Below are 15,554 nucleotides of genomic sequence, written 5' to 3'. Positions count from 1 at the left end.
GAATAAATATTTATAAAGCACCTATTATGTGCCAGGCACTCTGCAAATATTGTCTCATTTGATCTTCACAACAGCTCTATGGCATAGGTACTATTATGATTCTCATTTGACAATTGAAGAAACTAAGAGAGATGGAGATTGTTGACCAGGGTCACACAGCTGATAACTGTCTAAGGCTATGTTTGAATCTAGACAGAAAGACTATGAAAAAAAAATGCTATCTATCTACAGAGAAAGAACTGATGGTGTATAAATGCATTGATTGATATATACTTTAAAAAAAACTTTATTTTTTTTTTGTTTGTTTTTTTGCAACATGACTGATGTGGAAATGTTTTGTATGATTGCACATGTATAATCTTTATCAAATTACTTGTCTTCTTCAGGAGGGAAACATTTTTAAAATGATGTTAAAACTTTTTGCTTACATGTAATTGAGAAAAAATAAAAATAAAATTTTAAAAATAATAAAAAAGAAAGAGTGTAAAAAGAAAAGATCTAGGATGAAGGAGACTTTGTAATGATAAAGCAGAACTCCAGACCAGTAAAAGGGAAGATCAGAGGTGTGGATTTGAGCAGAATGGAATTCTAAATACTAGTCTTCCTTCCTCCCTGCAATAAGGAAGAAGAATTTTAATTTAAATGTTTACAATCAAACACCAAGGTCATCCAGTTAGTCAGGAATTCGAAGCACAGAACTTTTTCATTCATTCTTGATAACTCACAGGAAGCAAATTAGATTTTTCTATCAAATTTGTAGATGACATAATTAGGCATGGTTACTACCATTATTATGAATACATGATAACACTGAAATTCAGTCACCTTGATAAATTGGAAATTTTTTTTTTATCCAAAGCAAGAGAAAATTCTATAGTAACAAGGCCAGATCCATTTAAGAATAACAAAAAAATTCAACCCTGAAGTAATAGAATGGGAGAGCTTGGGTTGGTGCAAAAAAAAGCAGAAGAAAATCTGAAGATTGTCATTGATCTGGAACTGTCTATACTTACTTTTTTTTCCCTCACTATGACAATTTCCTTGTGAAGAAAAAAGGCGATATGATCTTAGGATATGATTTCTATGTAAAATGTATTTTAACATAGAAATACCAGTTAGGAAGATAAGAAAAAAGTCTGTTATGGCATCCAATAGACCTGGTTTCATGTCCATACTAAAAGAACTAGCTGCCCAAGATGATCTTGGGTCTATAGCTGATGACTCCTTGATAACATGATTCCATCCTCCCTGTTGACTCAGTTTCTTGGGCTTCTGGTGAAAAGTTGGACTAGATACTCTTAAGGATCCTTTTGATTCACATTCTATGGTTCTGAAGTCATATGACTTTTGGAAGATTGAGAATCAAAACATGCAGGTGGGCACACTCACCCTAGGAGTTTTCCTGCCTCTTGAGAATTGTAGATGTTACATTTGTGCAGGGGTCCTGTGAAATCTGAGACTTTGCACAGGGCCTCATGAAATTGGAACTGGATCACAGAACTGATAAAGTACCTAAACAGAAGAGACAGAAGAGAATGGGGAAAGGAGCAGCCTTGGAGGTTGGGACCATCCTGAAGCCTAGTATGCGGCCTCTGAAGACTCTTGGGGGATTGAGTAGATCTGGAGACTTTAATGTGACCTCCATTTAACACAGGCCCCGTCAGAAGTGTCTGGGTAAGTTTCCCAGGCCTGCTACTCCTAAATTGGGCTGCATTTCTATGGGACCTTTTGAATCCACGTACAATCTGGCCTGAAAAGTAGTGAGAAAGTGTGAGGAATTTTCCCCAATTAGTAAAATCAAGAAGTTAGCTCTCCTTTGCCCAAAGTTAGAGGATATTGATCTTAAGATGAGCAACCACCTTCCTGAAGTTTGATAGCTAGTTTTGAATATGATATTCTTGTGTAATTCTGGTTGCTTAATAAAATGTCCTTTCTTGATACAGACGTTGTTCCTCCCTCTGATTCCTAGTCACATATCTCCCATCTTTCCTGACCTTTTCCCAGCAGCAAGAGGCTTGACAAAATTTAAAAGCAGGAAAAGCCATTTTTAGTTTACTTCAGGATTTCTTTCCTGAGTTCCTTTCACCTTCTAAGGTCCATCTGATATTCTGAACTCTCTGCCCAGCTGAAGGAAAATTGGATCCCAGGGCAGGATTTAGGTTTAAGGGGATAGATGAGATTATATAGTGGACCCTTCCTACTAGATGACATTCACATCTAGTAGAAGGAGTAAATGGCAATCCTGATATCCTTGAACCCTATGAGAGTTTGCCTAATCAAAAGCTTTGCTGTATGGGCTCTGTGTGCAGGGCCCAAAACTTTACCTGATATAAGGCACATTGCCAGGAATGTGGAACTTAGAACCTGCATCAAAGTCTTCCTCTGATCTTGGCAGTGGTGGGCATATTCCCTGATATTTTAACCTGACAAAGGACAATATGACGTATGATCATGTTGGCAGTAGCATCTTTTGACTTTGCAAAATAACTTCATATATATTGTCTCATTTCCCCCCTTGTTTATTCAGTACTGTGCTGCTGTCCATATAGGGAATTCCTAATTGGTAAAAGCCCACTTTCAATGAAAATCAACTATAGCTCTTCATTTATAAAATTAGAAAATTAGAGAGTCTCTTGGACACTGAAAAGTTAATAATCAAGAGAACTAATACTTATGAAATACTTTACAAATGTTTACATCCTTTCTCTCTTTTGGTCATCACAACAACAGCCCCCTGAGGTAGGTGCTATTGTCATCATTTTTCAGATAAGGAAAACTGGGACTAAGAAGTTAGGTGGCTCACTCGAGACCACTTTAACCAGTGTGTGTCAGAAGTGAAATGTCACCTTTTTTTCTGATTGTGAGCCTACTGTAAGTCTATTCACTATGCTTCCCTGTCTCTTTTATTATTTCATTCGATTCCCAAACAGTAAGTATCCTCCCTCACCTAACAGAAGGGAAAAATGAGATGTGATGGACTTGTCCATCTGGTAGCAGAACCAGAGTAAGAATCCTGATTATCCCAGTTTCCTAATTAAAAATCTTTCACTTGGAGTAGCTTACAGTTAGGTTCAAAAGATCATATATTTAGAATGGAAAAGGATCTTTGGAGCCATGAACTCTAATCCCCTTCTGTTATAGCTGAGGAATTCAAGTCCTAGGGATGGGACATAATTCATTTAAAATCACATAGGTGAGGAACAGCTAGATGGCCCAATGGATAGCACACTAGCCTTGAAGGTAGGAGGACTTGAGTTCAAATTTTACTTCAGATACTTACTAGATGTATGACTCTCGACAAGTCATTTAATCTCCATTGCTTAAAAACAAAACAAAATAAAACCACCCACATAGGTAAATCACATAGTGGCAGAATTAGAATTTGAACCTAGTTCTTTTGTTTCCAAATTTAATACTCTTTCCAATAGATTGAATAAAGGAAAAAGTGTGTGGTAGGTGGAGAAAGAAGTGACAGAGGCAGCCAAGTTCTGAAATGAATGAATAATATTTGCTGCCTTATTGCTGATGTTAATGTTTTATACTCAATTATAAAATGTAAGCTTATAATAATAATTCATATTTATGTAAAAACTCATAATTATATAAAACTTGAAGGTTTCCAAGTAGAAGCTTTATAGCTTAGTATATCAATTCTCAAAATGTAGTCCAGAAACTCCATGAGATTCCCAAGACCCTTTGAGGGAGCTTGTGAGTTCAAAATTATTTTTATAACAATACCAATTTCTAATATGGTAAACATTAATAGATATAACTCACATAAAGACAAATTCTTGTGAGAGGACCCTCAATAATTTTTTTAAGTATAAAAGGGTCCAGAGACAAAATAATTTCAGGTCTACTTAGTAGATAGAAAGCTGGATTTGGAATCAGAAAGACATCCAAAACTCATCTCTGACACTAGTTTGGTGAGAAGTCATTTAATTTCTGTTCCTCAGGAAACTTTCTAAGACTTAGCCATTAGATCATAGAAAAGTTACAGTCTGTGGATGGATCTTCCATACTGGAAGTTTCCTGAACTGAAGAAATCATAGTGGTTTTTTAAAAATATATATATCTCATGTCACAAACCTATGTGGTTGGTAGCACAAGTATTAGCTTAATTTTATAGATGAGGGAACTGAAGTTCAGACATGTTTAAGTATATCTCTCTAACCTTAACTATTAACTACCCTTCTCCTACCAAACCTTCTGCTTTGGCCAAAGTGTTTCTTTTAATATGCACTTTAACTTTCCTACCTCTATCTCTTGGTTAGATCATTTTCCATTTGTAACATCCTCAATGAAGCTAGTATCAGAGTCAGCTCTCGATTCCCACCAAATGCAGTGTTTTTTCTATTCCACTCATGTTAATTACATTAATATTATGGTTTGAAGACTTAAGGAAGGTAGGGACATAGTTCCTTTGGCTTACTATTTGTCCACGATTGGGAACATGGCCCTTCAGCCTGCTGTTTTTGTCAGGTCTTGCTGGCAGAATCACTTGGGAAGAAATTTTAGATACCTTTCAGATGAGAGCTGAGGGCTAATAAGTTACACAACAGATTTATTGGGCCATGAGTTTTCTGTTGCCACAAGCCACCTCTTCCTTATATTTCTGCACAGTCATAAGTGATAGCATACATGGAAAATGGGTCCTGCCCATGTAGATGATCCCAGGGCAGACCAGCTTTTTAGAAAGAGACTTAAAGCAAGAGCTGAACAGGAAATAGAGAGGAATAGTAGGAACTGTTCAAATCCTCCCTTAAATACTTACCAGCTGACCCTGAACAAATCACTTAACTTTTCTCTATTTCAGTTTCTTTAATAGTAAAAAGAAGTAAATAGAAAAAGAAGATCATAATAGCTCCTATCTTCACACACACATATTAGGACTGCTCTGGACTGAGATTCAATGGGGGCACACCAGTCAGTAATATTAGAGAAACTGACCATATCCCTGAAGAAACCTTGAGAGGCTTCTCTATTACCATCCCCATGAGAGAAGGCTCTGAGGTACGAAAAGTCAGAAGAGACCCAGACCTCAAGTTCCACCATTCCCGATTGTAATCTTCCTTGCTGATTCGGCCATCAAAGACCTTCCATCGAAACTGGTCCACCAAGTAGCTGAAGGGAATAAAGGCAACCTTTTCCAGTGCTATGTTCATAAGGAAGTTGATCTCACTTTCTGTAGATAAGAGCAGAGCTCAATTAGTTTAACAGCTTTATAAGCCTTAGAACCCTTCTTCCCTCAGTCATAGGACCATAACCCATTAGGGTCAAAAAGAGATAACCAGAAGTTGTCTCTATCTTCTAGCTTTTCCTTCTCTAACCCTTCCAGTGCTTTCCCCCTATTTATCTGGTATATAATAACTTGCTTACATACATACATACATATATGTGTGTATGTATATGTATATATGTATGTATCTTATCTGTTTATATGTCTCCCTCCATTGTAAACTCTTTGAGGGTAGGGACTATCTTTTGGCTCCTTTTGTGTACCTTGTGGTTAGGATAGTGAATGTATAGTAGGAACTTGATTGAATAATTGAACTTGATTGACTGATTGATCTCCCTTTACCCACCTCGTTTCCTCTAATAAACCTTTGAGTCTATCCTGCCTTCCAACCCCAAACTTAGGACCTCCATTCCCTACAATTCTTTCCCAGACCTTCTCCCGAGAAGCCAGCTCCCCACAAGCTCCAATCACCATAGTCCTCTATTTGAGTGATCAGCAGCTCTGAGTTGTGAAGGTAGCTGGGGGTGGAAACAGAGAGGGCCACCACATCCCCCATGGCCTCATGGAAGCCTGGGTTGGCACCCTCTCGGAATACCACAGGCAGATCCTTGTACTGCATGAAATATTGGATATGGCCCATCTCATGGAAGACGGACAAGAGATCTTTCATGTCCACCTTGGTGCATTGCTTTATCCTGAGGCAAAAGGGAAAAGGAGACATGAAAGTGAGAGTTAATCTGCTGATGAGGGAAGCCAGTGAAATCTATAGAACACTGGATTTGTAATCAGAATACCTGGGTTAAATCCTGATTTTGACTTTTGCCACCTGGGTGACTTCAGTGAATTGCTTCCTAGTGAGGGAACTGAAATAGTTTTTAAAATCTTTTCTAGCAATGTGTCCTAAATGTAAGTGAGTAACTTCATTGTTTCCTTTAAGACTTTGTTGTTGATTAGTTTTCAGTCACGTCCAACTCTCTGTGTCCCCTTTTGGAAGGGTTTTTATTTTTTTTGTAAGGCAATTGGGATTAAATAACTTGCTCAGATCACACAGCTAATGTAAAATACCTGAGATAGGATTTGAACTCAGGTCCTTCTGACTCTAGGGCTGGTGCTCTATCCATCCTCTTAGTTGATCACTCCTTCCCCCTTAATTTGGGATTTTCTTGCCAAAGATGCTGGAGTGATTTGCCACTTCCTTTTCCAGATCATTTTACTGATGAGGAAATTGAGGTAAATGGAATTAAGTGATTTGCCCAGCATCACACAGCTAGTAAGTGTTTGAAGCTGGATTTGAATTGAGGTCCTTCTGTTTCTAAGCTTAGTGTCCTGTTCACTATACCATCTACCTGCCCCACAAAGCATTTTTTGGTTATTCATTTATTTTTGGTCTTTTGTGACCTCACTTGGGATTTTCAAGTGATTTGCCATTTCCTGCTCCAGATCATTTTATAGATGAGGAAATTGAGGCAAACAGTTAAGTAACTTGTCCAAAGTCACACAGGCCAGATTTGAGTTTTCTTGATTCCAGAATCCACTGAACCTAGAGACTTGAGCATTATATATCATTTAAGGTTCAGCTCAAGTCCCTCCTCCTCCATGAAGCCTTCCATGAGTACTCCAACCCAGGGATTTCTCTCTCCTCTAATCTTATGGCATTTGTTGTTTATATAACTCACTTGTCAATTCACCATATGCTATCTTGTAATACTCTTGTATGAATGTTATTTGACAGTATAGACTTTCTTTTTTTTTTTTTTACTTCCATGTCTTTTTCTTTTTTTTTTCTTTTTTTTTTTAATTTTTATTTAATAATTACTTTATATTGACAGAATCCATGCCAGGGTAATTTTTTTTTTTTACAACATTATCCTTTGCACTCGTTTCTGTTCCATTTTTTTCCCCTCCCTCCCTCCACCCCTTCCCCAGATGGCAAGCAGTCCTTTATATGTTGGATATGTTGCAGTATATCCTAGATACAATATATGTTTGCAGAACCGAACAGTTCTCTTGTTGCATAGGGAGAATTGGATTCAGAAGATATAAATAACCCGGGAAGAAAAACAAAAATGCAGATAGTTCACATTCGTTTCCCAGTGTTCTTTCTTTGGGTGTAGCTGCTTTTGTCCGTCATTTATCAATTGAAACTCAGTTAGGTCTCTTTGTCAAAGAAATCCACTTCCATCAAAATATGTCCTCATACAATATCGTTGTCGAAGTGTATAATGATCTCCTGGTTCTGCTCATCTCACTTAGCATCAGTTCATGTAAGTCTCGCCAGTCCTCTCTGTATTCATCCTGCTGGTCATTTCTTACAGAACAATAATATTCCATAACATTCATATACCACAATTTACCCAGCCATTCTCCAATTGATGGGCATCCATTCATTTTCCAGTTTCTAGCCACTACAAATAGGGCTGCTACAAACATTTTGGCACATACAGGTCCCTTTCCCTTCTTTAGTATTTCTTTGGGATATAAGCCCAATAGAAACACTGCTGGATCAAAGGGTATGCACAATTTGATAATTTTTTGGGCATAATTCCAGATTGCTCTCCAGAATGGTTGGATTCATTCACAATTCCACCAACAATGCATTAGTGTCCCAGTTTTCCCACATCCCCTCCAACATTCATCATTATTTTTTCCTGTCATTTTAGCCAATCTGACAGGTGTGTAGTGGTATCTCAGAGTTGTCTTAATTTGCATTTCTCTGATCAATAATGATTTGGAACACTCTTTCATATTACCACTCATATGAAAGAGTGTTCCAAATCATTATTGATCAGAGAAATGCAAATTAAGACAGTATAGACTTTCATATCCTCTTGTCTCATTTCCTCAAATTGTTGGTAAATTCAATGATCATTATCTTACATTTCTATATATTCTCCACTGTGTTCTGCATACAGTTAATGTTTTTCAAAAAGTATTTTTTGCATGTATTTAATCTATGGAGAGGTTTTATAAAGGAAATGCCATTAGTTCCCTCTGGAATCACAATGCCTCAATGAAAGTAAATGATATTTTATTAAAGTGGGAAAGATTTCCATTCTTCAGAGAGAAAAACTCAACTATTAAAATACTAAAATGTTAGTTTGGGTGACTAAATAAGAACATGGAATCTATGTACCCGAGATGTACATCACATATCACATACGTATATCACACAGATGTATATCACATAATCTGTTTTTTATGTTTTAGACTGGAAACTGAGGTTTCTAAAGGGAAAGTGGCTTCCTTAAGATCACAGAGTGATCTAGAACTCGAAATCCAGTGTTTTTGCCACCACACTGAGCTATCTTTCATTACTTAGATCATTGAATTCAATTATCAAGAAGATCAAAGACAGAGATAGAGAAACAGAGAGACACACACACACAAAGAAAGAGACTGGCAGAGAACCGAGAGAAGGACAGAAGGACAGAGAGACAGAAAGAGATAGAGAGACACAGAGAGAGCCAGAGTCAAAGAGATAGAGAGACAGACACACAGAGGAAAAGAAGGAAACAGAAAGACAGACAGAAACAAAGATAGAGATAGATAGAGACACACAAGGAAAAAGGAGACAGAGACAAAGATAGAAACAGTCAAAGAGGCAGACAAAGAGGCAGGGAGAAACAGAGAGATAGACAGGGACACACACAGAGAGAAAGAAGGAGACAGAGATAGAAGAAGAAAAAGAAAAAGAGACACAGAAAAGAGAAAGAGGCAAAAAAGAGAGAGAGAAAAAGAAAATACCAGAACCAAGACAGCACACATGTTGCTATTCTTTGTGCCCCAAGTGTCACCCTCTTTCAAGTGCACCTGAAGTCCTTGCCATTGTAGAAGTCCCAGGAAGAGATTTGACATGATACTTTTCTTCCATCCAATGGCTTCTCCAGCATTGATTTGACCCAGAATTCTGGGAGAACAGGGAGCATCCCCAGAGACTGGAAGAATTTGTCAGCCTCTTCAAACATCTTAATGGGTGTCCAACGCTACAATATCAAGAAGGAAATATGGGTTATTACCCCCTTCAGCTTGTCAGGACAATAAGGGACTCATCCCTTCTTCATTCATTGGGGCAGGTTAGAAAAGAAGGAATCTGAGAGGGAGAAGAGGGTCAAATTAGGTACTGACCTGACTCTTCATGGCCATGGTGGCATCCATTTTTGTGGATGAAGGAAAGGGTATGACTAGGTCAATGATGTTGGTCCACGACTGAGCCCACATGTTCCCTAGGAGTAGCCACAGTAGGACCAAAGATAACAGAGAAGGAGAAAGGAAGGAAATAAAAAGGTATGGGGAGAGAAATGTGAACAAGATCCTTCCCCCCTCCACTCTTTATGGCTTCATTCTTCTGGTCACTCATATCTGCTCTCTCTTTTTCTTTTAAATATTTTGTTTTTCCCAATTATATATAATTTTTTTTTCATATTTAAAAAAATTTTTTGAGTTTTTTATTGTCTGTCCTTCCCTCTTCTCTCATTGAGAAGGCAAACAACTTAATATAGGTTATATGTGTGCAGTCAAATTAAGCATATTTCCATTTTACTCATGTTGGGAAAGAAAACAATCAAAAACTCATCCAAGAAAAATAAAGTTTTTAAAAAGTATACTTTGAGTTATATCTGACTGCATCAATTCTTTCTCTGGAGGTGGATAACATTTTTCATCATTAAATCCTTTGGAACTGATTTAGATCATTGTATTGCTGAGAATAATTAAGTCATTCACAGTTGATCATCATATTATATTATTGTAAATATGTATTATGTTCTCCTAGTTCTGTTCACTTTACTTTCCATCAGTTCATGTATGTTTTTCTAGATTTTTCTGAAAGCATTCTGTTCATCATTTCTTGTAGTATAATGCCATTCTATCATAATCATATAGCACAACTTGTTCACTCATTCTCCAATTTATGGGCATCCCCTCAATTTAAGACAGATCCCCCTTGATCTTTCTGACTTTCCTCACCACCAGTTCTGATTCACAATAGCTAATGAAGGATCGGAAAATATCAGAGCTGAAAGGAACCATAGAGTCTATGAATTTGCTTTAAAAATATTTTTATAACTGTATTTTTTAATTTGTATTTTATTTTATGTGTTTAAAAATATCATTCTGAAAAGGGGCCCATAAGCTTCTCTAGACTTCTAGAGGGATCCATGAGACAAAAAAAAAAAGGTTTATATCAGAACTTCTCATGTAGTCCAACTCCCTCATTTTAAAAAAGAGACAAAGACAGACAGAGAGACAGAGAAAGAGAGTGAGACAAAGATAGAGAAGGAGAAAGAGAGAAAAAAAAGAGAATCTCTCTTTTGGAATCACCAGTTCAGAATCACTAATGTCAAATCTACTATTCTTTCTACTGTACCACATTGTCTATCTTCTCTCTAATAACCCCCATTTATTTACCAGATTTGCTCCCATGATTCTCCATCCCTGTGTCCTGGCAATACTATCTCTCTTTCCATATACCTTTGGCTGGTCCTTCAGATTCCTTTGCCCTTGCTCTTATCCTCAACTTACCCAATAAATGGGCAGGAATAGGCCCCTTTAGGTTAATATGCTCAGATCCATAGTAGTGGTAAAGAGCTCGGCGCACATAAGCATGTAGATTTAGATAGAGTGGCTTCATTTCATAGTAGAGCTGCTCAAGGTCTTTCTCCAAGGTTGGTGACTCATATACTGCTCTCCATGAATCCCCTGTGTCCGTGTGACCTGGAATGGAAAAGATAGGAAGAGAATAAGAAAACTCAGGCCAAAGTTTGCTGATATTTCCTTTAGACCCCTATCACCCATGGCTCCATCTCTAGCATCTTCCAGTGGGAAGAATACAGCATTGGAAGTCAGTAGTTAGATTACAATTCTATTGTTAACTAATTAGGTAACTTGGTCAAGTTATTTAATCATTTAAAGGTTAATTTACTTATTTGTAAAGTAGGGACAATTGCTCAGATGACCTCACAGTATTGTTGTGAAGATCAAATTAGGTAATGGGTGGGCAAGAACTTAGGTATGACCTAAATGATATCTTATGAATATGAAGTGGCGGTGAAAAATAGATTTAAGGAATTAGATCTGGTAGATAGAGTGTCTGAAGAACCATGTCACAATATTGTTCAGGAGGCAGCAACAAAAAACATTCCAAAGGAAAAAAAAAGCAAAATGACTGTCCAATGTGGCTTTACAAAATAGCTGAGGAAAGAAGGAAAGGGAAAAGGAAAGGAGAGTGGGAAAGATATGCTCAACTGAATATAGAATTCCAGAGAAATTAAGGAAAAATAAAAGCTTTCTTAAATGAACAATGCAAAAAATAAAAGGAAACAATAGAATGGAAAAGACAAGAGATGTCTTCAAGAAAATTAGAGATATTAAGGGAAAGTTTTGTCGAAAAATGGACGTGTTAAGTCCCTACTTAACAGAAACAGAAGAGATTAAGAATACACAGAAGAATTATACAAAAAAGTTTAACATATTTAATAGTATACTTTGTCTTCACTGGTCATATTTTGGAGGGACACTTGATAGTTTAGAGGAAGACTGGTAAATCAAGTATATTTGTATAGTATGTTTTATATGTATTTAAATAGCACCCTATACCATAACCCTTTAATTATTGTTTGTCTTAAAATAATGAACACTACAAATAGGGGATATGATATAATTGCTAGGTATCAATCATTTCTAGCTTTTAGGTAACTAAACTGACATCAGGGAGAAATTGGTATATTTATGCAAAAAAAATTCAATTTAGTATACTCAAGAGTCCATCTAATCCAAAAATTAATCATGTGGCTATGAAATTCACAGTAATATGGTTCCGAATGAACAAATTTTCTCAGCTTGCTCTTCTGTATGAAGGAAACTGATAGTTCAGCTTCTGAAGTAATGATTAACAGTTTTGTGCTCATATGATGTCCATAGATAGGTATGGTGTAAAAATTTACATACGTTTGTGCTTAAAAAAAGGAAATCTGTGTAACAATAAAACCTTGAAAGAAATTATTTTACCTAAAATAGATTTAATCTGAAAGTAGATAGAATTAATTTTTGCTGTGCTTGTAACTTGCATATTCTGGTATTTGAGATGAGATGGCTGCTCTTTTATTAATGAGACATGGGTTATGTCTAAAAATTAACTAAATGAACAATTTAGAATAAATTATTACTATATGTAAAAAAAGATCACTGATAACCAATAATCACAATGATATGGTTACTGATCTAGAGCCATACATCTTAGAGATGCATTGCTAACAATAAAGCTAGTAGAGGTGACAAAATTCCAGCTGAGTTATTTAAAACCCTAAAAGATGCTGCTGTTAAAGTGTTGCACTCAACATGCCAACAAATTTAGAAAACATAATAGGGTTTCTATTTTGAAAAAGACCAATTTATGTTCCAATCTTAAAAGAAATATTAAATTACACAACAGTTGTACTTATTTCAGGGTCCCCTTTGCCTTACCATTAAGCCTAGCAGCCTTGTTGCTGAGCTCCACATACCGACTGTAGATGGGACGGAGCTGCTGGCCCACAGTATCCCGCCAACCTTGCCATGCCCAGAGCAGTTCATCATAGTCTCGGGAGGAAGCCATTACCTCTGAAAGGTCTGATTCCAAGGAGGAAGAGATTATGAAAGGGATTTAGGTTCTACAGCCCTAGAACTGTTGCCTATTATTTCCCAGGCCCTCTTCCCATCCCATCCTCACTAATCTTCTCTTGCAAAGTCTTCTGGGAAGAAATAGCCTCCTATTCCTCATCCCCATTTTTTGTCTTGTCCTTTAGTCTCCATAAAATCTCTATAGTTTTTAATAGTTTCTTTCTAGACTCATGTAAGATGAGGGCAAAGACTAGAAGCCCCATAAAGGGAGTAGTACCAAGCAAATGCTCACTACAGCAGGAGGTCTTAACCTGGAGTTTATGAAATCTCCAAGGATCTTGTCAATTTATTTCAGAGGGTCTATGAACTTGGATAGGAAAAAATATTTTTACTAACCTTTGTAATCCTATGAGTTTTATTTTTTCATTTATAAACATTATTTTGAGGGGTCCATATGCTTCACTAGTCTGCCAAAGGGCTCCATGATACAAGAATTAGAGGGCAAGGATGAAGACCTAGAGAGATTTTTCCACACCTTGGACTCTTTAGCAATAATGCCTTCTTCCTACCCCTTCCTTTCCTTATTCTAGACCCTGGGTTTTGAAGGTAGAACCAAGGACATCTTTTTTTATTATTATTATATTATAGCTTTTTATTTACAAGGTATATGCATGGGTAATTTTACAGCATTGACAATTGCCAAACCTTTTGTTCCAATTTTTCCCATCCCAAGGACATCTTTTAAGCAGTTCCTAGACCTTCTCCATCCACCCCATTAGGAACCAGAAGAATAGGAAAATGTAAAAATGTATATGGATAAAGATACAAGGACCCTTTGGGGTTCAGGAGAGTTGCACCTTTTTTGTCTTTGTTTCTAGGCTCACCAGGTTCTAGGGGAATGCAAGGTCCCTTTTCTAAGCACACATCAGCCGCATTGTAGATGGTTTCCATATTTGTTAAAAGTTCATTGTACTGGAGGTAGAAGAATAGGACAGGTTATACACTTCATCCCCATCTCATATTGTCTCCTCCTCCAAATTCCAATCTTCTCCTACATTCCATCAAGAAGAATGCACTCATGATCACTTGAACCCCTAATACCATTTTCCTCCTTATTTCCCCCTAGTCCCAAGATTCAGAGGGAGAGTATAGTTTCCTACATAGGCCAAATTTTTGCTGCTTTTACTCCCAGGGACAACTAACTGAAAGTAGTGAAGGAGGGTACTCATCACAGATGTCACTTGCAAATCTATTCCTTCTCCTTATTCCACATCCATTGGACCAGTGTGAATAATATCAGAAATGAAATCTTCATAGGCCTGTGATAGATAACGTTCTCAACTTTCTTTGAGTTTCCAATCTCCTGTCCCATTTCTTAGACCTTTTACTATGTCTCTCTCAACCTATTTCCAAAGATTCCTGTTCTTTCTTTTATTGGACAAAGAGGGACCATACCAGACTCCGAGCCCCACCATAGCCTGACACTGAGGGGAAAGGCCCAGAAAGAATTTAGGCATAGTGGCCCTTGCCCATGGACTATCACCTCCTTAAGGTCATTCTCTGGTAGACTAGCCCTCTCCATTTCCTTCAGCTTCCACAGCATGCGCTTCAGTAGTGGGCTTGTAAAGTTGGTGGTGTTGAAGTGACGAGCCTTTGTGCCATAATACAATGTATGCTGAGCTGTCAGGAAGCTCTTTTTCAACTGGGGAGTCCAGGAAGGAGGAGGTCATAGGGTGTCTCATGAGAGAGAAGAAAGGGGAGTTTCCTGGGAGCTTTGAAGGGAGGAAGGGGTCTTGGAGAAAGAAGCACAGTGCCCATCTTTAGCTGTAGAAATACTTCATCCTCTCTGTCCCTACCCATGCTTTTACTAGTTTTCTCCCTATTTCTATGACTTCTCTCTTATTTCTATTCTCCCTGTTTCTGCCTTTCCAGTGCCTAGATTATTGGCTTTGGGAAGACACCAGTCTAGGAATATTATGGACAAAAAGGGGAATCTGGGAACTCAGAAGCAGGATGCACAGGCAGGTGGGAAAAAGCTGAGGAGCTTGTACTTAATCCTGGTGTAAGAGGCCATATCCTTCCCAGAAAGCCAGAGAAGAAATGAAAGGATACTTGGAACATAGATTTAGAGTTGGAAGGAACTTTAGAGGTTGTGTGAGTCCAATCCCATCAGTTTACAGATAAGGAAACTGATTAAAACCAATGGATATTCAGTAGCCAGAGTCATGTAGCCATTAAGTATCTAAGAGTGATCAGATTGGAACTCACATTTTCCTGACTCCTGGTGCAGTCTACTCTACTACACTAAGCAGTAAATCTGGGAGCTTAGGAGATAGTGAATCCTGCATCTGTGTCCCCCTTGCCTTTAGATTTCTCTTTTCATCCATCCCAGCTCCCTGAGGAAAGTATCCTAAATGGAGACCTTTCAACTTGGATCAGAGAAAGCTTAGTGAGGAATAATCCAAGGAGATTTGGGGCTAGGGATTTCCCTCACACCCTGGGACAAATGGTGTCTTATTGGGATGTTGGTATTAAGAATAAAAATATAAGACTGACCCCCTGGGAGTGGATGTCACAAGGAGGAGAGAAGGGAAGAGCCTGGGGTGAGGGGAGGGGGGGGTTAAAGGGGCCCACCATCTGTTGGCGGTTATGCTCGGTGATGTTGGTGGTATAATTCCAAACAGCCTCTGTGTATGCATTCCACACAGATTGAGTTGTG

The 15,554-nt window shown here is 37.8% G+C and overlaps 1 protein-coding gene across 1 annotated transcript; it reads right to left on the bottom strand.

The window, feature by feature from the left end:
- Positions 1-1,385: 1,385 nt before the first annotated feature.
- Positions 1,386-15,554, bottom strand: LOC127560405 (angiotensin-converting enzyme-like protein Ace3). The gene is made up of 11 exons (XM_051994957.1): positions 15,470-15,554; positions 14,379-14,537; positions 13,720-13,807; positions 12,701-12,844; positions 10,760-10,951; positions 9,365-9,462; positions 9,050-9,222; positions 5,711-5,934; positions 5,041-5,185; positions 2,325-2,423; positions 1,386-1,512 (listed from the first exon to the last, which is right to left on the bottom strand). Exons 1-11 carry the CDS (start codon positions 15,470-15,472, stop codon positions 1,386-1,388), a joined length of 1,452 nt encoding a protein of 483 aa, XP_051850917.1. The 5' UTR covers positions 15,473-15,554.

This window comes from Antechinus flavipes, chromosome 4 (genome assembly GCF_016432865.1).
Source record: "Antechinus flavipes isolate AdamAnt ecotype Samford, QLD, Australia chromosome 4, AdamAnt_v2, whole genome shotgun sequence".
NCBI classification, from domain to species: domain Eukaryota; kingdom Metazoa; phylum Chordata; class Mammalia; order Dasyuromorphia; family Dasyuridae; genus Antechinus; species Antechinus flavipes.
This window is presented reverse-complemented; position numbering and strand designations above follow the sequence as displayed.

Coding starts and splice junctions, on each gene's coding strand:
- LOC127560405 (XM_051994957.1), bottom strand. Junction 10,952..12,700: donor CAAGGCTGCTAGGCTTAATG/GTAAGGCAAAGG, acceptor TTTCCATTCCAG/GTCACACGGACACAGGGGAT. Junction 2,424..5,040: donor CGGGAATGGTGGAACTTGAG/GTCTGGGTCTCT, acceptor GTCCTTTGTCAG/GTTAAAATATCAGGGAATAT.